This window comes from Megascapheus bottae, chromosome 14, assembly GCF_031878675.1.
Source record: "Megascapheus bottae isolate mThoBot1 chromosome 14, mThoBot2.hap1, whole genome shotgun sequence".
Classification (NCBI taxonomy): Eukaryota; Metazoa; Chordata; class Mammalia; order Rodentia; family Geomyidae; genus Megascapheus; species Megascapheus bottae.
The window spans coordinates 34,260,472-34,281,458 of record NC_143522.1 but is presented as its reverse complement, the minus strand read 5'-3'; the positions used below and the strand labels follow the sequence as shown (position 1 = coordinate 34,281,458).

The 20,987-nt window shown below is 43.3% G+C and overlaps 1 protein-coding gene across 1 annotated transcript in view; it reads right to left on the bottom strand.

The window, feature by feature from the left end:
- Positions 1 to 18,161, bottom strand: part of Atg14 (autophagy related 14) — a 35,062-nt gene extending 16,901 nt beyond the window's left edge. The window contains exons 1-3 of the mRNA XM_090345000.1: positions 17,929 to 18,161; positions 2,701 to 2,763; positions 1,950 to 1,992 (exon numbers count right to left, since the gene is read on the bottom strand). Coding sequence (XP_090201126.1) covers positions 1,950 to 1,992; positions 2,701 to 2,763; positions 17,929 to 18,149 — 327 coding nt within the window. The 5' untranslated portion in view covers positions 18,150 to 18,161. The remainder of the gene's footprint in view (positions 1 to 1,949; positions 1,993 to 2,700; positions 2,764 to 17,928) is intronic.
- Between the last annotated feature and the right edge of the window lie 2,826 nt (positions 18,162 to 20,987).

The window sequence follows — 20,987 nt, the reverse complement described above, 5'->3', positions numbered from 1 at the left end:
TCTGCTCATGGCTCTTCTGGCTTTTGGGTGGTTAACTGGAGATAAGAGTCTCATGGATTTGTCTGTCCAAAACTGGCTTCAAACTTCCATCTTTGGATTTAATTTTCTAGAGTCGCTAGGATTATAGTATGAGCTACCAGTACCCAGCCACAAGTATGCTTGTTTTGTTTGTTTGTTTGTTTGCCAGTCCTGGGGCTTGAACTCGGGGCCTGAACACTATCCTTGGATCTTCTCAAGGCTAGAGCTCTACCACTTAAGCCACAGTGCTACTTTTGGCTTTTTCTATAATTGTGGTACCAAGGAAGCAAACTGGGTCTTTGTGCATGCTAGGCAAGCACTCTACCACTAGGCCAAACTCCCCCAAAAGTATTCTTTGTTTTTGTTTTTTGATACATAATTGTCTGAAATACTTTAAGAAATTATGTGAATCATAAAGCTGTCTTTACACATTATCAGGGAATGGTAAAACCAGGTACCCAACTGGAACGGTAAAACCAGCTATCCCTAAAATTAATAATAAAGCATGAACAGGAATGAACCTACTAGTTAACTTAAAACACAATTATTCCTTAATACTCCTGTATCTGTGGACAGAGATCTAAAGCAACATTTGAACAATTAGTGTTAATACAGTTAATGTCTTCATAGTCTGATGTCATGACACTCTACTGATGGTAGGGAAGCAACCTCTCCTAGAACCAGATCTATTTAAGGACAGACTCAGCGGGTCTGATAGGTTTAGAAAAAAGAGAAATTAGTCCCACGACCAACCACACACAGAGACACAGACATACACAGACATAGACACAAACATACACACACATATATGTATGTAGATATACACATATATTTAATAAAACACATTTTTCTCAGGATATCTAAAGCACAAGCAAAATTCATTTTCATTACAAATATAGGTAACAAAAATTATCTATTCTTGTGGTTGAGAAAAAAAGTAGACAATGTGACTGTTTGCCTGGCTCTAAGGGTAATGGTGTGTGTGCATGCCGTGTACATGGGGTAAGAGATGGAACACAGAGCACAATGAATACTCACAATCATGTTCCTACCATGCTGCAACCACTTCAGCCCCCATATCAGCTTTCAAGAGTAATCTCTTAAAATTAAAATCTGATGAGTACGTTTTCTGATTTTTACAGTATAAATGCCCAAGTGGAATCTTACTTTACCTTAGCCCCCTTTTTATTTTCTGTTAAAAATTATTATCTTTCCTTGTAGACCACATATTTAAAAAGTTATCAAGCCTTACATGAACTCTATAAAAACCACTACCAAATAGTCTCCAAATAGAATGCACTGATGGATATTCCCATCAGGGAACATAAGTGTTAAGTGCTCCTAAAATCTTTGTTTTCAGATTTATACTTTCTTCTTTTCATTTTTAACTATAAATTTTTAGCAGCTTAATATATAAAATTTTAAGCTCTTATGTCATCTGTCAAAATGCTCAATATTCTTTCTTGCACCTCAGAATACTAAAGTGAATCTGAATACAAGACACTGAGGATTCCACTATAAATAACCTCAATACCTTCATATATATATATATATATATATATATATATTTTTTTTTTTTTTTTAAATTCCCCCCAAAGCTAAGGACGGAACTCAGGGCCTTGTACTTGCCAGGCAAGGGCTCTTCTGCTGAGCTAAATTGCCAACCCCTCTTTCTTGTAATATTTTATGCATTTATATTTTACATTCAATCATTAATCTAAAGAGTATGTTTTTTTATTGCTATGCCAACACCAGATTTCCTAAATATCCTTTATTATGGCTTCATATTTTAATTGCCTGTACTCTAATTTGGTATTTCAATGAAATATTTGAGAAGACCACATTAAGCTCAAAATTATTTTTCATGCTCTGTCAACATAAAATGACATAATTTCAAGCATTAAGGAATATTAACAATTCTTTGAACTCACCAATTGATCTGTTATCTGTTTTCCTTCCACAGCTTTTAATACTCTGTATAGGAAAGAGATATAGAAAATAATTTTACTAATAAAAATTATATGACACTTCAGTGTTTATTACTTTTGGGGGGGGTGAGGGGGGGTCATGGGGCTTGAATTCAGCCCGGGCACTGTCAATGAGTTCTTCAGCTCAAGGCTACCTCCCTACCCTTGAGCCAAGCCCCACTTCGCTGTTTTCTAGAGGTTAATTAGAGATAAGAGTCTCAAGTCCTTTTGTGCCTAGGCTGGCTTTGAACCTTGATCCTCAAATCTCAGCCTCCTGAGTAGGTAGGATTACAGGCATGAGCCACCTTGTCCTGCAGGGTTTTGTTTGTTTGTTTGAGCTGTCTTGGGGCTTGAACTTGGGGCCTGGACACTGTCTTTGGGCTTTCTGAAGGCTAGAACTCTACCACTTGAGCCACAGCACCACTCCCAGCTTTTTCTATGTATGTGGTACCGAGGAATCGAACCTGGGTTTTTGTGCCTCTACCACGAGGCCAAACTCCCTTTGTTTTATTTTTGGAAGTAAGTTTGACTATGTGCACAGGCTGATTTCAAATTCCTGGGCTCAGCGGATCAAAAATGAACTCCTTTTGTACAACTAATAGATATCTTTTCAGTGTGGAAAAAAAAAGAAGACATTATACAAACTCAGTAAGTTACCAATCCACGTATCTGTATAACCTAACAGCATATTGAACCATATGGCTAAAAAACTCACTCTTTCTGAAATTCTTCTTGCTTGCTTTTCAGTTGGCTTAACCGTTCCTTCTTATCAATAAACCTGGGGAGGGGGGGAGAGGAAAGCGTGGTTACTTAAATACTGCTTTTCTTGAATTCAGATAGACCATATAAATTCTCGATAACTGATCATTTCTGCACTCAGTGGAAATATCACTGAAAGTAAACACATACCCTCCCCCCAATGGAATTCACCTGGTGCTCACTTATTTTAAGACTAACTACCAACCGTCAACCTTCCTTTCTTTCTATAGATTCTTCCCTGGCACCCTTACCCAGATTACTTTGTAAAACATGCACCTCAGAATACTAAAGTAAATCTGAATACAAGGACACTGAGGATTCTACTATAAATAACCTCAATTGCTGAATCCTGTCCTCTCCTATAAATCAAGAAATCAAGTGTGTGTGTGTGTGTGTGTATTTTTTTTTTTTTGCCAGCCCTAGGGCTTGAACTCAGGACCTCGTCCACTGTCCTTGGGTTTTTTCCTCAAGGCTAGTGCTACAGCTTGAGCCACAGTCCCACTTCTGGCTTTTTCCTGTGTATGTGGTACCAAGGAATTGAACCCAGGGCTTCATGAATGCTAGGCACGCACTCTACTACTAGGCCACACTCCTGGCTCTCAAGTCATAATTTTTTGTTTTTTGGGGGTTTTTTTTGCCAGTCCTGGGCTTGAGCTCAGGGCCTGAGCACTGTCCTTGGGTTTTTTCCTCAAGGCTAGAGCTCTACCACTTGAGCCTCAGCACCACTTCTGGCTTTTTCTAAGTATGTGGTACCAAGGACTCGAACGTGGGTCTTCGTGCATGCTAGGCAAGCACTCTACCACTAGGCCAAACTCCTGGCCGTCAAGTCATAATTTTTAAAGTGTCATTTTTTCACTTTGTCATAAGGTACTGCAAGGTGACAAATTACTTAAAGTTATCAGTTTGGCCTAATCGTAGAGTGCCTGCCTAGCATGCACAAAGGCCCAGGTTCAATTCCTCAATACCACATATAGAAAAAAGCCAGAAGTGGTGCTGAGGCTCAAGTGGTAGAGCCCTAGCCTTGAAAACGTCCAAGGACAGTGTTCAGGCCCTGAGCTCAAGCCCAGGACTGGCAAAAAAAAAAGTTATCAGAAGGAAGGAGTACCACAGTACAGATAATTTTGTGTTGGTTAAGTTTAAGGTTCTACACCCTCCTTATTGTCTTCCTGATATTTTGTTGAGTTTAGGTTGCTTGTTTCCTTCTTCTTCTCCCCCTCCCCGACCACAAGTTAAGATGTTCCTTTCTACATCCCCCAGGCAGGTCCTAAACTCAGGATCCTTGTACCTCAGCCTCTCAGATGCTAGGATTACCGGTGTGAATCACCATGCTGAGTCTCCCCACCCACCCTCTCTCTGGAACTGATTATGAATTGAGCAAATAGTTGCTCACTATTTTCAAGGGGAGGATAATGCCACAGGGCACAATAACATAGTATGGTGTCCAAGAATATACTTGTGGTGTCCTCTGAATTCCTAGCATAGAATAATATGCTAGGAAAACAAATATAGACACACAGCTGCAAAAATAATTTTGCCAAAGAAATCTCTCCAAGACAATGTTTCTACAACCATCATGTTTGAAACATAGCAAGAGATTTACTTGTAAATGGTAGGGACAATCTGGCCTGATAATGATCTTCACTGAAAATGTACAGTATATATTAAACAAAAAGCCAATCATTTTATGTATCACAAAGGTGGTATTAAAAATCAGAGAGGCGGGGTTGTGGAGAAAAAGGAACCCTACTACACTGCTGGTGGGAATGCAGACTAGTTCAGCCACTCTGGAAAGCAGTGTGGAGGTTTCTTAAAGAACTGAAAATAGACCTTCCCTATGATCCCGCCATACCACTTCTGGGCATCTATCCTGAGCATCAAGACCCAGGATATTACAAGGACACCTGCTCAGCTATGTTCATCTCTGCACTATTCACAATAGCCAGGTGATGGAAACAATGCAGATGCCCTACTGCAGATGAATGGATACAGAAAATGTGGTAAATATACACAATGGAATTCTACATAGCCAACAGACAAGATAAAATAATGGCATTCACAGGGAAGTGGATGAATCTAGAGCGAATCATGTTGAGTGAGACAAGTCAAGACCTAAATCCAAAGAGTACAAGAGCGAGGACTCAATAACTGCATACCCAAAGCTATAAACATGGTAATGGAAATATAAACATAACTATATAGACATAAAAACCTATGGCTCTATGGACATAATGTTTTATTTCATAAATTAATATATTTCTATGACATACAAACCCTTAGCCTAATTTTGATTAAGTTCTAAATACTAAGTCCCAGTGATTGTAAATAGAGATTCCCTCCTTGAACACTTGTTTGTTAAACTTGTCATTTAAAATATGATGTAAAAATCAACATTAATAAATTCTTAAAAAAATCAGTAGAGAAATAAAAGCAAGCCAAACAATATTATGTGACATAATTATGAAGTTAATGACATCACTCACATTTAAGATTGCAATTCAGCTCCTCAGATGCACTAACCACATTTCAACAACACAAGAAGCTAACTGGGGCAGCATGGCTACTAGATATGTCTACCAACATAGAACAGTCCTACTGGACAGCACTACAGTGTCCAGTAAGGTGGCAACTACATGAAAAAGTATTGGAAAACTCAGAAATCAATCCAGAATGGAGATACAGACACAGAGATTCATTATCAGGCATTTTCCATGTGTCTAATAAAGTCCAAGACAGATCCCGAATCCCTAATTAGACAATATTCTGCATTGGTGCATTCCTGGTCATCTCACCTGTTATCTGCTTCCCCTTCCTGTATCAGAAATGACCCAAGTGGAGTATTCAACCCCAAAGGCAACATGGTGATTCATCTACCTTCTAATAAGCTAAAGGAAATGAAAAACCCATAGGACTCTCAAACCAGGAAGAGGACTAGGAGGGGAACAAAAATCTTCAATGCTCTCTTTTCAGATCTGCTATAAATCTGACTTCACACTAAAAGTGGACTGAGCAACAACTCTATCCAGCTGATTCTCCTGTACCAGCTGATTCTTGCAGGCTTTGTTAGCAAAAACAATAGAAACAAAAAGCCCTTAAAAACAAATAAGCAGATGACAGTGGAAATAATAAACCAAAGATAACAGTTCTTGGTGGATCAAATACTTTGTGAGTCATGTTATCCTTCATGAAGGAAATTAAAAATAGGTGGTGCTAACAAAGCTCAACAGCAGATGATACACACAGGAATGTGGCTGGGTCAGCATGTCACTTGCTCACTCCAGACAGTCATCCAGTGTCTGTATTCCCCATTCCAACACCCATTCTGCCATCCTGTGCTTTCTCAATATGTCTCCCAGCAAGAAGTAGAAAGATAAATAGCCAGTCACCACCCTCAGACTTAGCCATACACGTTCTAGCCTAAAATAGGTTGGGGGAAGTGGGTGGATCTGTCTCATAAAGCATTTCCATCCATACTGCCTCATCTCACTGGGATACAGAATTTCACTGAATGGTTCTGTTGTAAATTAGACAATTATCTTTAAATTTTCTCTAAAAATTTGTATAATCTATAAGGCCACCAAGGGTAGGTGACTTTCTGAGTCTCCCACATACCGAACATTTTATCTTACATTTCTTTTTAGTCTCTGTTAATCATACTAGCCTCTCATCATTTTCTTTAGGGAGATAAGAGGTTGGTGATGGGGCTTAAACTCAGGGCCTTGAAGGTCTGTGTCAGCTGTTTTGCTCATGGTTGGCACTCCACCACTTGAGCTATGCCTCCAGGTGTCTGTCTGTTTTCAAGCATCTTGTTATACAACTCACACTTGCCATGAACTCATAATCACCCTGGCTCAGCCTCCTGACTACTGGGATTTCAGGTGTGCCCGGCCTCTCCTCACTTATATGACTTGTTTTGTTTCTCTAAAAACTTACTCCCTTGAATTGACTTTGTTGTTTCCTAACTTCTTCCATATTTTTCTGACTTTTTTTCAATGAATAATAATAATAAAAAAAAACCAGAAAGGGAGGGAATGGCTCAGTGGTTGATCTGTAAGTGTTAGGTCCTGAGTTTAATTCCCAGGAACACCTCCCACACATACCACACACATACTAATACACAGGAAGAGCCTGAGGATGTAGCTCAGTGGCAGAGCACTAGCCTAGCATGCTGAAGTCCCTCAGATTCAAATCCAAAAAATAAGAGGGAGAAAGAGGAAGAAGGAGGGGGCAAGAGAAAGGAAGGAGGTAAGGGAGAAAGGAAAGGTAGAGACAAAGAAGCAGATGCTGAGCAAAAATCACTCCTAATAGGTGATTTTTATACCAGGCACTATGTTAAATGTTTAAACAATTATTTCTGCTAATCTCACTAATGCTAGATGGGTATAATACTATTCTTACCATTTTTCAAGCAAGTAAATTGAGACTCACAGAGTCTCACGTAGATTTGTTTAATGTCAGAGCCAGAATGTAATCATGACTTGAGAAATATATTTTATACAAAAGAATGGAGCAACATAGACTGGGGGGAAGGGAGAGGGGGTGTATTTGTAGATACCCAAAGCAGGTAAAGAAAGACCTGGAAAGCCAGGAAGGATGAAGATCCAAAGAGATTGGAACAGAAAAGAGTGGGAGGTCAGCTTGCAGGGAGAGCAGGTAGCAGGAGGTGTATCCAGAGACATGCCTTCATTGTTGTCAGTCCACTGCTGTAACAGTGTCTTCTTCCCTACTCTACTGGTTCTACTTTGTGTCTGACCATGACCCCACCATTTTGGAACCGTACATGAGGACCAGCACCTTGGCTGGTATCCCAGCTCAGGCCATCCTTGATACTGTGGGCCAAGTGGAGTTCAGGGCCATGAAGTAGTAGAGCCTGTGAGAGTTCAGTTACCAACCAGCAGTTTCAACCAAGCAGCAAGACTCTTCATGCAGAGTCAAGGACCACAATGACGACTTCCTGTTGCACTGGGTTGGGAATATGGCAGATCTGGAGATCCAGTGCGAGACTGCCCAATCTGAAGCATTCGACTTCCATGCCTCCCACTATGTGGCTTATTTCCAGACTTTAGCCAAACCGCCTCAACCTGGATGAGGCCTTGGAGCAGCTGGTGTGAGCCTAAGGAAGTATCCAAAGTAATAGTTCCCACACAGCCACACTGTGTCCAGGAAGAAGGACAGCAGTTGTCTTTGCATCTAGCTACAGGTAAGACAGTAACCAGCCAAACTCTTGGGACCAAATGCTTTACAGCTTTCTGTGTGGCCTTTGGTCCTGGTAGAGCCTCAGTTTCCAACTCTGACCTTCCCAGGACACAGTACACTACACCCTCCACTACCTTATTCCTGGCCTCCACCTCCTTTCCCCAGCCCAGTTGCTATGGAGGATATTTATAAGCAAGTAAGACAGGCACAGAAAAAACACGTCTTTATCAAAAAGAAAACAAAGCAAGTTAATAGAAAATAGAAACCTAACATTATTTATTGGCTTCCCTGTCAGATAAGCCTGAAGCTGTAGCTATAGGGATTAAAAAGAATCTGAACGAATAAAGCTCAGATGCTTATTAGCATATAACCTAAGCAAGTATGCCACTCTTTATCTCCATGAATGGTTTTGTGTCTTATTACATAGTATACAGGACCATGGGAAGAGGCTGGGGAGAAACAGTCCTAACACTATTTCTGTGAATAAAAAGTATGCTACAAAGTTATTTTAGACAACTTGCTCTAAATTAAAATATTTTTTAAAAATGAAAGTAAAAAATTCAGTTTTTTTCTTTTTGCCAGTCCCAAGACTTGTCATCAGGACCTAAGCACTGTCCTTGGTCTTTCTCAAGGCTAGAGCTCTACCACTTGAGACACAGCACCACTTCCAGCCTTTTCTAAGTATGTGATACCGAGGAACCCAGGTCTTTGTGCATGTTAGGCAAGCACTCTACCACGAGGCCAAATTCCTGGCCCCAAAATTTCAGTTTTCAAGATAATAAGCACAAAAATAAATGGTCTCATCTTGGCATACAAAATATGAAACATTGAAGACTAGACCCCCATCTATATTAAAGATGTCACTACTGATTTTCTTTATATTTCCATAATATTTAAGCTAAACATTTTGAAATTTCAAGGGTCATATTTAGATTTAGCTTTCTAAAAAGCATGCATCCTATTTTAGGGGTTCATTAGTATAAACAGTCAAAATATTGCCAGGCACTGATGGCTCACACCTGTAATCCTAGCTACTCAGGAGGCTGAGATCTGAGGATCACAGTTCAAAGCCAGCCCAAACAGTAAAGTCCATGAAATTCTTAGTCTCTAATAAACCAACAAAAAAGCCAGAAGTGGTGCTGTGACACAAGTAGTAGAGTGCTAGACTTGAGGGGAAAAAAAAGTTCAAGGGCAGCATCCACGTCCCGAGTTCAAGCCCAGGACTCGCACCCACGCACAACCTCCCTCACCTCACCCCACTTCAAAATATTGGAACTGAACACCCCAAATAGAAACGACTTTAAATGTTTAATAAGACGTAGTTGAACTGAAGACTCTATCCCCTAAGTAGAGAACCCACTCAACGACCCCTGTGTCAGGATCACAGTGCTGACTTGAGATAGGTCAACCTCCAAGGAACTCAAGAGCATGCATAAAACCATTTAAAAAGCCAGATTTTTAGTTTTGAGACATAAATACAAATTCAATTGAAAAAACTGTTTAAAGACTAGAACTAGAAACTTTCGCATGGCTCAGAATAGAAAATCAACCTCCCTTAAACACATGCATTAAAACGTCCAATGTCACACAAACTCCTTTTCCGCAATCCTGCTTCTTTCTGGCAATTTCAAAAAGAACGCCCAGTGCTCTGAAGAAAGCACTGCTCTGCCTCTCTCTCTCTCCTCACGCACCCATGCGAGCACACACTAAGACTACAGCAAGTGTCCAGCTCATCATCATATCAGTTCAGTAACTTCCCTGTCCATAGTAAGCCCATGGTTACTTTTCATTATTTTACTTGCCATGTAGCTTTGGTGTTTTGTTTACTGGCTTTTTTTTTTTTTTTTGCCAGTGTTGGGCTTGAGCTCCTCAGGGCCTGAGCACCGTCTTTGGACTTTCTTCAAGGCTAGTGTTCTACCCTGAGCCACCGCACCACTTCTGGCCTTTTCTATGTATGTGGTACTGAGGAATTGAACCCAGGTCTTCATGCATGCTAGGAAGACTCTACCACTAGGCCAAACTCCCAGCCCTTTACTGGCCTTTTTTAAATTTAATTTTTTTTTGGGGGGGGGTAACACAGATGGTGATTCTGGGACTTGAACTCAACGCCTTCCACTTACTAGGCAGGTGTTTTACCTGTGTCCATGCATTTGGGTCTTTTTTGCTTCATTTTTCCAGAAGAATCTTGTGGTTTGTTTTTTTTTTCCTGAGACTAGCCTGGGATCAAGTTCCTCTGGCAGAGTGGCTGGGCTTACAGACAAGAATGTTGCAACCTTCCATGCTCTCCTTAATCCACCAGGACCAGGGAGCAAGGCAGCAGGAATACCAAACAAACCATCAGAGGTTTGGGGCACCAGGGGACATGTAGCCTTCTGCCAGCTTCAGATCCCAAAGTTCCATTTATCAAGGTTTTTATTGGTCTTGTGCAAGGATATAAGGTACAAACTTCAACTTGTGACAATATTTTGTATACAAGTGGTAGATGACTTCCTTATTCTGGAAAGAAGAGCTAAAGAGTAAACAAACAGCTTACAATTTGCATAAACCTCAATCTACCCTCAGGCTCCCACGCAGTTTAGAGGAGTTAGCCAACACCCTGGATTAAAACCCGAATTCCCAGAAAGCCAGGACTAACTGACCTTTCCAGGTAACTCTCAGCAGTTCTGAGAGTATGTTGGGAGAGAGCATTACAAACTCCCAATCCTCTCAGGTTCTCAGTTTGAATTTCCAGGCTCTCACACAAGAACTACTGCATCTAGCTGGGTTAGGTGTTTAAGGAGATTTCAGATGAAGAAAACTCTTGGAGTATGGACAGAACTTGAAAGTATGCAGTAGAAATCAGGCGCCAGTGGCTCACACCTGTAATCCTAGCTACTTAGGAGACTGAGATCTGAGGACTGGAAATTCAAAGCCAGCCCTCAAAGCCAGATAAAATATATTTCCAAAAGCTAAATTCAGATGGTCAAAGAATGTGCCTTTCTTTCCCATTTATTCTAGAAAATCACAGGCTTCTAAACTAGATTTCCCTTTTTTGTTTTCAGATCATGTTCCCAGTCTCTTTCCTGAACCTATTGCATAATGGGGCTATTTTTGGTGTTAGGTAAAATTACAATCCAGAAGATTCTTTATAAAATGATTTTTAAATGTCCAAGGGTCCAAGATCCAAAGAAGACTGCATTAGGGTGTTACTTGGTATCATTTCTCCCCTCCATTCCTTAATCAAGTCCACAGGTTAAAAAGGAGGTGAAAGCCAGGTGCAGTGGCTCACACCTGTCATCCTAGCTACTTAGGAGGCTGAGATCTGAGGATTGTGGCTCAAAGCCAGCCCAGGCACTAAAGACCAAGAGACTCATCTCCAATTAACCACCAGAAAACCGGAAGTGGTGCTGTGGCTCAAGGGGTAGGGCAATAGCCTTGAGCTGAAAAGCAAGACAAGGACAGCGTGCAAGCCCAGACTTTAAGCCCCATGACCGATCCCTCCCCCCAAAAGAAAAAGGTGGGTGAAAAGCATAGGAGGTGGGCTCTGCCTGGGGGTAACAGGCGTGTGATAGCTGAGGAAAGCAGGATACGGGTAAGGGACCACCAAGTAATGATACTTTCCAAGTACTCTACCTGCTGCATGCATACTATCCATAAAATACACAAAGACTTGGTTTTTCTTAGGAGTCAACGTAGATTCTTCTAAAGACCTAATTATTATGGAATTGTTTTAGTATATGGGTTTCCGTAAACTGCTAAGCCATTAAAGTCCATATGACAGTTATCCTGTGATATTCAGTTAATCTATTACATTGCATACCACATAAGCACAACTAAATTATTAGCTAAACACTGAAAATCAGAGGCTAAACTAGGACTTTCAAACTGTGCTGAAAGACTTCATAGTTTCTTTCCAAGTGAATTTCTAGTCAGTGAGAGGGGCTTTTCTTATTGTTAAGAGGGAAAGATTTTGAAAGAAGGCACATAATACAGACATTCTCATGAATATTGAGAACAGTGCAAATATCACAATCAACCGTTGGCCCATGTACTCTGTAAATCCCTGAGAGCAAAAACTACCTTTCTCTTCTGTAACTTGTAAGAATACTTTATGCATACAACGATCTTCAATGAGAACACATTAAAAATTGTTTGGCTATTCAGCCAAGACATGGTGACTCAATCTAGGAACCCTAACTGGGAGGAAGAGATCAGGTGACCGGAGGCAAGCTCAGACAAGTTCATGGGACTTACAGCTGAGCCCCATGGCTCATGCCTGTAATCGTAGCTAATCAGGAGGCTGAGATCTGAGAGTCAAGATTCAAAAGCAGCCCAGCACTAAAGTTTGTGAGATACTTGTTTCCAATTAACCACCAGAAACTGGAAGTGGCAGTGTGGCTCAAAAGGTAGGGCAGTAGCCTTGTGCTGAAGAGCTTAGGGACAACGCCCAGGCCCCGAGTTCAAGCCCCACAACTGACCAAAAAAATAAATAACACTAGCTACTGAGGCAGCACGAGGCTGGGTATAGTAGAGCATGCCTTGCATCTCTAGTAACACAGGGAAGCACAGCAGGAGGACAGCAACTCAAGCTTTCCCAGACACAGAACTCTACCTTGAAAATAACCAAAGCAACAGGGGCTGGAGGCAGAGCACAAGTGGTAGTGTGCTTACTTGGCAAGCTGGAGACCCTGAGTTCAATTCTCAGTTCTACTAGAAGAAAAAGGAAAAAAAATGGCAACTAAGATAATAGTCCTGAGTTTGAAGAGATTCTTTAATCAGATCATGAACAATGTTTTGAAAACATGGAAAACCAACAAACCTTCTTTAAGGCCCAGACAAATAAGAGGGAAGGGTGAGAGTGATGTACAGACAGCTGAGCACAGCACAGTGAAAGGCCTGATTCCCAGGCCTAATTTGAGTTCTACATTATGAATGGTAGGGGGATTTATTTCTACCATAAAACATCAAACTTACTGCTAAGATTTAGCAAAGAATTTATAATGCAAGGTTCGGTTGGATGGTCAGCCGCAGGGCTGGGAAGAAACTCAAGTACATGCTCTACTACTGAGCACCATCTACAGCCCTCAGTTTTCCAAGCAGCATTGCCTTTGTATTCCTTCAATAGCATGCCTAAGCCTAGCACTGGCGGCTCTCACCTGTAATCCTAGCTACTCTGGAGACTCTCAGCTCTAAGGATAAGCAGAAGTCAACCCAGGCAGAAAGTCTTATCTCCAATTAATCAGTACAGTGACAGATGCTTAAGAGGCAGAGCACCAATCTTGAATAAAAAAAGCCAAGTGACAGCTTGAGGGTCTGAGTTTCAGCCCCAGTTGAAACAAAACAAGGGACACACACACACACACACACACACACACAATACCTGGGTGCTTGCTACCCTGTTGCTGAGCTATTGATGTGACAGAACAAAAGCATAAGTCATGCATTCATGGAACTACACCTTGAATACAAATTATTTTCCTCAAATAAACAACATTACATATTACATATCAAGTTTAGTGCTATACACATTAAAAAAAAAAAACTAGTGTTGGGGGTAAGAGGTAGAGCCTACACTGGTGAGGAAAATCCATGAATGAGACTTTCACTCACTAAGAAAGTGACATGAAGTTTTAAGTTTAGAGGAGAGACACTAAATCAAGAGGAAAGATGTTCAAAGTAAAAATAAAGGTCCAGTGGCAGAAAAGTTTCATATATTTGAGAATTTGAAAGACAGTTTGCCATTATGGAGTGAGCACAACCGAGTGTATTTTTTGTATGTCTCTGTGCTGGTACCTGGAGCTGGAACTCAGGACCTGGTGCTCTTGTTCAGCTTACTTCTTGCTTGTTAACTGGAGATAGAGTTTCACTGACTTTTCAGAACTGGCTTTGAACTGCTGTCCTTTAGATTTCAGCCTCCAGAATAGCAAGCACTACAGGTGTAAGCTACCAGCACTTGGGTTTTCAGTTTATTTTTAACCTATACAACATCTGAAGTGTGCTCTTACATAATCACTACCAGAAACTTCTCAAGTTAGATATTCCACTATTTTCAAAAGGAAATAATAATCATAGGAGAGCTTAAGAAGTCTGTTGAAAATCACATCAGCAAGTTGTGGAACTTGGGGTTCGAGTCAATGACTCGAATGAATCCAGAGACCATGCTTCTTTATTTATTTTGGGGGTGTACTATTGGGTTTTGAACTCAGAACCTCATTCTGCTTGTTTGGTTGGTGCTCTGCCACTTTAGCTATACCTCCAGCCCTGCTTTTTGCTGGTTATTTTGAAGACAGTCTCCCAGACTGTTCTAAGCAGCCTGGCTTTAAATCTCACTCCTCCATGACCTCAAACTTCTGAGTAGCTAGGACTGCAGGTGTGAGCCACTAGTACCTGGCTCAAAACTCACATTTTAAATTCAGCCTTACAGTAAAGTTAGAGAGGTAAGCCTCGTGGGACTTCATATAGCCAAGTCAGAAGATCAGATGTGATTTTTAAATGCAGTAGAAAGTCACTGAAAGAGTTAAATAAAAGACTGAAGGCTATTTGATTGGCTTCTTTACTGGTATTGCGTGTGAAGGCCAAATATGGGGCAGGGAGGTGGGAAATTCATGGTTTGTAGTGTCCTGGATTACAAGAAGCCCATTTATTTATTTAAGAGTTAAGATATAGTTTGGGGTCAGAATGAATTAGACTATCTGATGAGTTGCATAATGGAATAAGGGGGGAGGGAATATAAACCCCTAGGTTTGTAGCTTTGGTAACCAATGATATTATCATGATAGATGATATTGAATGATCCAAAAATAGACTAGACCAAGTGTGTAAAGGAATAACAGATTCATTCATGTTTAAATGCTTATTGAGTTTCTGCTACATGTGGATTTAACAGTGCACCAAGCAGTTAAAAAGGTCTTGCCCTCAGAGTTTCCACCTCTGGAGTTTGATAAATCAGTAAAGCATCAGATGGTGAGAAGTGTTAAGGTAAATAAAGCTGGCTAAGTAGGAAGGAGGTTACTAGTTTAACTGGGGAGTTTGTAAAAGTCTCTGATGAATACACAGAAGCCTAGGGAAAAAGAGAAGGTAGTCTTTAAGGTTTCTAGGAGAAAAGTGTTCTTTCAAATCAGTAAGACTGCAAAGACCTTTTAGGTGGAAGTGTTCTTGTACTGACAAGACAACCAAGGTGGTACAGTTAGAACATACTGCATAATTCTGGCTTTTATACTATGGGTAAGAGAAAACCACTGGAAAACCTCAACAGAAGAAGGGAAGTGTGGCATTACTGTCTGCAATATGGGAACTAACAGAGGAGCAAAGGTGGAAGTAGCAACGCCCAAACAATGAACTTCTGGTGGATGGGATCAGATGGTGAAAGGAGCCAATGGAGGCTATTTATTTATTTATTTATTTATTTATTTTTGTGGGTCACTGAGCTTAAACAGGGCCTGGGCACTGTTCCTAAGCTCTTCAGCTCAAGGCCACCACCCTAACCCTGGGCCTGGGCATTGTCACTGAGCTCTTCAGCTCAAGTCTACCACCCTAACCCTGGGCCTGGGCATTGTCACTGAGCTCTTCAGCTCAAGGCCACCACCCTAACCCTGGGCCTGGGCCTGGGCATTGTCACTGAGCTCTTCAGCTCAAGTCTACCACCCTGACCTTGAGCAGAAGCCCCACTTCTTAGTTTTCTAGATGTTAAATGGAGATAAGAGTCTCAGGTCCTTTAGTGCCTGGGCTGGCTTTGAACCTTGATCTCAGCCTCCTGAGTAGCTAGAATTACAGGCATGAGCTACTGCGTTTGGCTTTAGAGGCTAGATTTTCAGCTTTAGAGGGTAGATTTTGAAGAAATTTGTTAATGAGAATGGATACAGCCAGTGGCTTAAGGGAGAAGTCAAAGAGAGTGGAGGTTTTTTTTTTTTTTTTGGGGGGGGGGGGCAGGCCTGGGGCTTGAACTCAGGATCTGGGCACTGTCCTTGGGCTTTAACAAGGCTAGAGCTCTACCACTTGAGCCACCAACACCACTTTCTGTGTAAGTAGTACTGAGGAATCGAACCTAGGGCTTCATGCATGCTAGGTGAGTACTCTACCACTAGGCCATGCTCCCAGCCTCTAGATTTTTTTCATTTGCTGGGTTGGGATGAACTGCGAAGAACCAATCTAAAAAAGTCATGAGTTGTATTAGCCATGTTAAAATGGAGATACCAATTACAAATTCAAGAACAGATATTAAACAGTCCTCTTTGGAGTTCAGAGAGATATGGATTGGACATACAAGTCTTATTTTTCTCTATAACACTCAAATTATGGGAACATATCTAGGAAATTGTGGCCAAAAGACCCAGAATTGAACCCTTGATAAGCTTCCTCAAACATTTCAATCTCTTACCCAGTGTTCTTTAAATCTGGCTTTCTTTTCTTTTTCTTTTTTTTTTTGTTGTTGGTTGTGGGGCTTGAACTCTGGTCCTGGGCACTGTCCCTGAGTTCTTCAGCTCAAGGTTACAGCCCTACCCCTTGAACCACAGTGCCACTTCCTGTTTTTCTGGTGATTAATTGGAGATAAGAGTCTCACAGTCTTTCGTGTGCCAGCTACCTTTGAGCCAAGATCCTCAGATCTCAGCTTCTGTGTAGCTAGGATTACAGGCGTGAGCCATGTGCCTGGCTTCTAATTCTTTTTTTTTTTTTTTTTTTTTTTTTTGGACAGCTAGAGCTTGAAGTTGGGGGTCTGAGGCCTTTCCCTAAGCTCTTTTGTTCAAGGTTAGTGCTCTACCACTTTGAGCCACAGCATCACCTCTGGTTTTTTGGGTCATTAACTGAAGATGAATCTCATGGACTTGTCTTCCGCAGCTGGGTTTGAACCATGATCCTCAGATCTCAGCCTCTTAAATAGCAAGGATTACAGACATGAGCCTCCAGTGCCAGGTTCTAAAAACATTTTGCTACACAGATCTCCTCCAAAGAACTCCATCCATGATCACAAGAATACCAGGAACTCAAAACACTCCATGAGCCCGTGGGGTAGCTCATGGCTGTAATTCTAGCTACTCAGGAGGCTGAGATCTGAGGATCATGTTTCAAAGCCAGGATGAAACTCTTATCTCCAATTAATCATTAGAAAACGGGAAGTGGTGCTGTGGCTCAAGGGGTAGGGTGGTAGCCTTGAGCTAAAGAGCTCAGGGACAGAACGCAGGCCTAGAGTTCAAGCCCCATGACCCCCCCCCCACACACACAAACTTCTAAATCTGTAAGGTGTATAGCCTGAGAGTTAAATGCATGTGTTTATGTGTCTCAGCTGCATGAGTTTTGATTCTGAGCTCTTTGTCTATGTAGGCACTTATTGTGCAATTTCCTAAAAGATAATTGAGAATAATAACACACCGGATTGTTATAATACCTGAACTTTTCTGATCAAAAAAGTTAGCTATGTTACTATTAGTGAAACAAAACTTGCAAGTTGAAGACTCTGAGGTTAATCAAGCTAAAATTATGTTCATTAAGGGCTGGTGAATGCTGTTCAGGTTTCAAAACCGTGCCCCCCAAAGCTTCTAGATGCGACCCTCTTCACTAAGGGTTGCGGCTCAATCTGAATTTTAAAACAAAGCCGAAACACATCCCCGAGATACCAGGGCCTCCACATCACCTGTGGATGGGGTTAGTAATCAGACATTGGTGAGGCCTGTCTGCAGGCGACAGACTTCCGGGGCCGAACCCCTCTTGACTGCAGGCCCTTTCTGGAGACCGCGCATGCACTCTCTACGGCAGGACAGGGTACGGCAGAGGAGCGGGAGCAGCTCGGGAGCAGCAGGAGCCGTCTCCCCCCGGCAGGCCCCGGCCCTGTCCCCGGCCCTGTCCCCGGAGTCCCCGGCCCTGTCCCCGGCGTCCCGGGAGGCCAGGCTGCCCCAGGCGGGCGGCTGGGGACACCGCCTGCCCGGCCGCCGCCCCGCCCCCGCGCGGCCGCCCCCGCGGGCGGCGAGGCCCGGACGGGGAGGCGGAGGAGGAGCCGCAGGACGCGGCGCCGCCGTACCTCTCCTGGTCGCGGCCGTCGAAGTACACGAAGTCGCCGCTCTGGACGCACTTGGCGCAGGTCAGCCGCCGGCGGGTGGTGTTGCACAGCGGACACCGCTCCACCGCCACGTAGAGCCCTTCCGCGTCGTCCACGGAGTCCACCAGGTCGCGGGAGAGCGGCCGGGGCCCGCGGCCGGGGGGCTCCGGCGCCCGGGATCCCTTCCCACTGGGAGACGCCATGATGGCTGCAGAGCCGAGCCAGTCACGTGGGGTTTTGTTTTCAACCAGGTGCATCCTGGGTGCGGAGGGCGGGAGGGGGCGGGAAGAGAGCTGGGGGGCGAGGCCTGGGCGGGAAGGGACGGGCTGGAGGGGCTCGGGGCGGGGCTTGTGGGTGGGCGGGGCTGCGGAGGCGGGGGGCGGGGCTTGTGGGTGGGCGTGGCTGCGGAGGCGCGGGGGCGGGGCTTGTGAGCGGGCGTGGCTGCGGAGGCGCGGGGGCGGGGCTTGTGGGTGGGCGTGGCTGCGGAGGCGCGGGGGCGGGGCTGAGGGGGCGGCGCTTGGCTGCACTGGGAGTCCTGCGTCCAGCGAGCTCGCCATGGCAAGCGTTCACTGCCAGGTCCGGCCTCCCCGTGAACGCCCGCAGGCAAAGCCGTGCACGAGGCCCTCAGGCCAGGAAACAACACCACGAAAGCACAGAGCAAGAGAGCCTACTGTCCCCCGCTGAGGTGCCTTCAGGCTCGGCTGCACCCAGGGGACACTCACTGGGGGGCGCTGGATCCTGGAAGTGATCTGCTGTTTGACTTCCAGCCGCGTGGTCTGGATCAAGCGCCTCATGTTATATTACATCGATTATGAAGGTGACTTTCACTACCTGCCTCACCGTCATGAAAACGAAGCTGGGCTCTGGGGCTCAGGCCCGTAACCATCGCTCCTCGGGAGGCCGAGAGCTGAGGACTCCAGGAAGGAAGGTCTGAGACCCTGTTATCCCCACTAACCATCAGAAAACGGGAGGTGACACTGGGGCTCCAGTGGTAGGAAGCTAGCCTGGGGCTAAAAGGAATTCAGGGACATTGCCTAGAATTCAGCCCCAGACTAACAAAAGCGAGTAAACAAAGTTAATCTAATACTAACAGGTCATTGTTTATTTGTTGCCAGTCCTGAGGCTTGAACTCAGGGCCTTGGACACTTTTTGCCTAAGGCCAGCGCTCTGCCACTTAAGCCACAGCACCACTTCTAGCTCTTTCTGAGTATGTGGTGCCTCAGAATTGAACCCAGGACTTCATGTATGACAGGCGGCACTCTACCACAAGGCTGCATTCCTAGCTTCTGCTAATAGGTTTAATGGTAACATAATTTCTTATCAGTAACTCAGTGAGGGCCAAACCTGCAAATCAAAATCGTGTCTTTCCAAAAACTGTTTTTGTTGTTGTTGTTTAGGGTCTCCCTAAGTATAATCCTTAAGTTTAAGATCCTCCTGCCTCTGGCTCCCAGGTGTTGAGATAACAGCCCTTAAAACTTAATGTTAATCTGTGCCACTTCCTTAACCTGGGCCACACTCTAAGAATATTTGAACTAAGTACACAGTTAGGATTTCCCTTAAAGTTTCTGGACAGTCAAAGGGGTAGGTGAGAAAAACTCAGAGTAGTTTTGCATGTACCTATAAACTGGGGGGCGCGGGGAGAAATGGGTTTGTGGGTCAGTGATTCTCAAGCATTACCGGACACCAGATGAATGCTCACGTGTTTTTGTTCTGTTTTGTTTTGTTTTCTAGCTGGGATTTCTCTCAGAGCTGCCTCAGGTGCTTAGTGGTGTTTGCTCACCACCACCATCACTCTGCAAGTGAAGGCTCAAGTCTATCTACTTTGGTGGAAAACCCACTCAGGGATTGTGAGGGTTTTGTTGGGAGTTCGGTGATGGTGGTAGTACTAGGGTTTGAACTCATGGTCTTGTGCTTGCCAGGTAGATGCCATGCCACTTGAACCACAATTCCAAGCCTCTTGGTGTTAATTCTGTTTCCAGATAGGATCCAGAGAACCTTTTACCAACACCTCCTTCATAGCTGGCATCTCCGGTGTATACCAGCATGTTTAGTTTATTAGGATGGGGTCTTGATGTTTGTCCTTGGCTGACCTCCAGTTCGATCACCCACTCACAGGCTCCTGAGTAGGATTACAGGCATGTGACACCATGTCTGCTTTCTAAAGGATAGGTTTTGTTTCAAAGGTCTCAGATATTGCAATTGTATTCCTGCAGGATCCTTCACAGTGCCTGATGATTAATGATTAGAATTATCCAACCAATATATATATATATTTTTTTTTATAAATATCTATTCTCTAGTACTTGGGTCTGAACTCAAGGTCTCTTGTTGCTCAGCTGGTTTTACCATTCAAGCCATGGCTTCAGCCCATTTTTTTTTTTTTGCTGGTTATTTTAGAGTGAAGTCTCAGATTTTTCTGCCTGGGGCTGGCCTTGAACTGCAGTCTTCCATATCCCAGTCTCCCGAGTAATTAGGATTATAGGCATGAGCCACTGGTACCTAGCTCTTCAGATTTTTAACCCGTTGATCTTCAGATGCATGGAGTTCAGTGCTGGATTGAAGATGTTTTGATTCATTTTCTCTGCATACCACCATCAACTTCTACTACCAACATGTTGCCTTTCAATAAATGTAAGAATTTCCACTTAGGAGCTGGGAGTAAAGCACAGTGGTAGAATGCTCAGCTAGGGGTTTGTTTTCTCTGTACCAAATACTCAGAAAAAGCTGGAAGTGGCAATGTATCCAAGGACAGTGCCCAGGCCCTGAGTTCAAGCCCCAGGACTGGGAAAAAAATTTTCACTTCATCACCTTGCTTTCTTTGGGCTCTCCGTTTAGGAGATGGGGAGACAGATTTTCAGCAGATTAACACAATTTGAATACAACTGTTAACAAGACTGATGACATATCCTCTACATGAACTGAGCCATGTAATACATGAGTGTGAATTAAAATTCTTTGTTTTTACTGGTGCCTGTAATCCTACGTACTCAGAAAGCTGAGATCTGGAGGATCATCATTCAAAACTATCCTGGGTAGAAAAG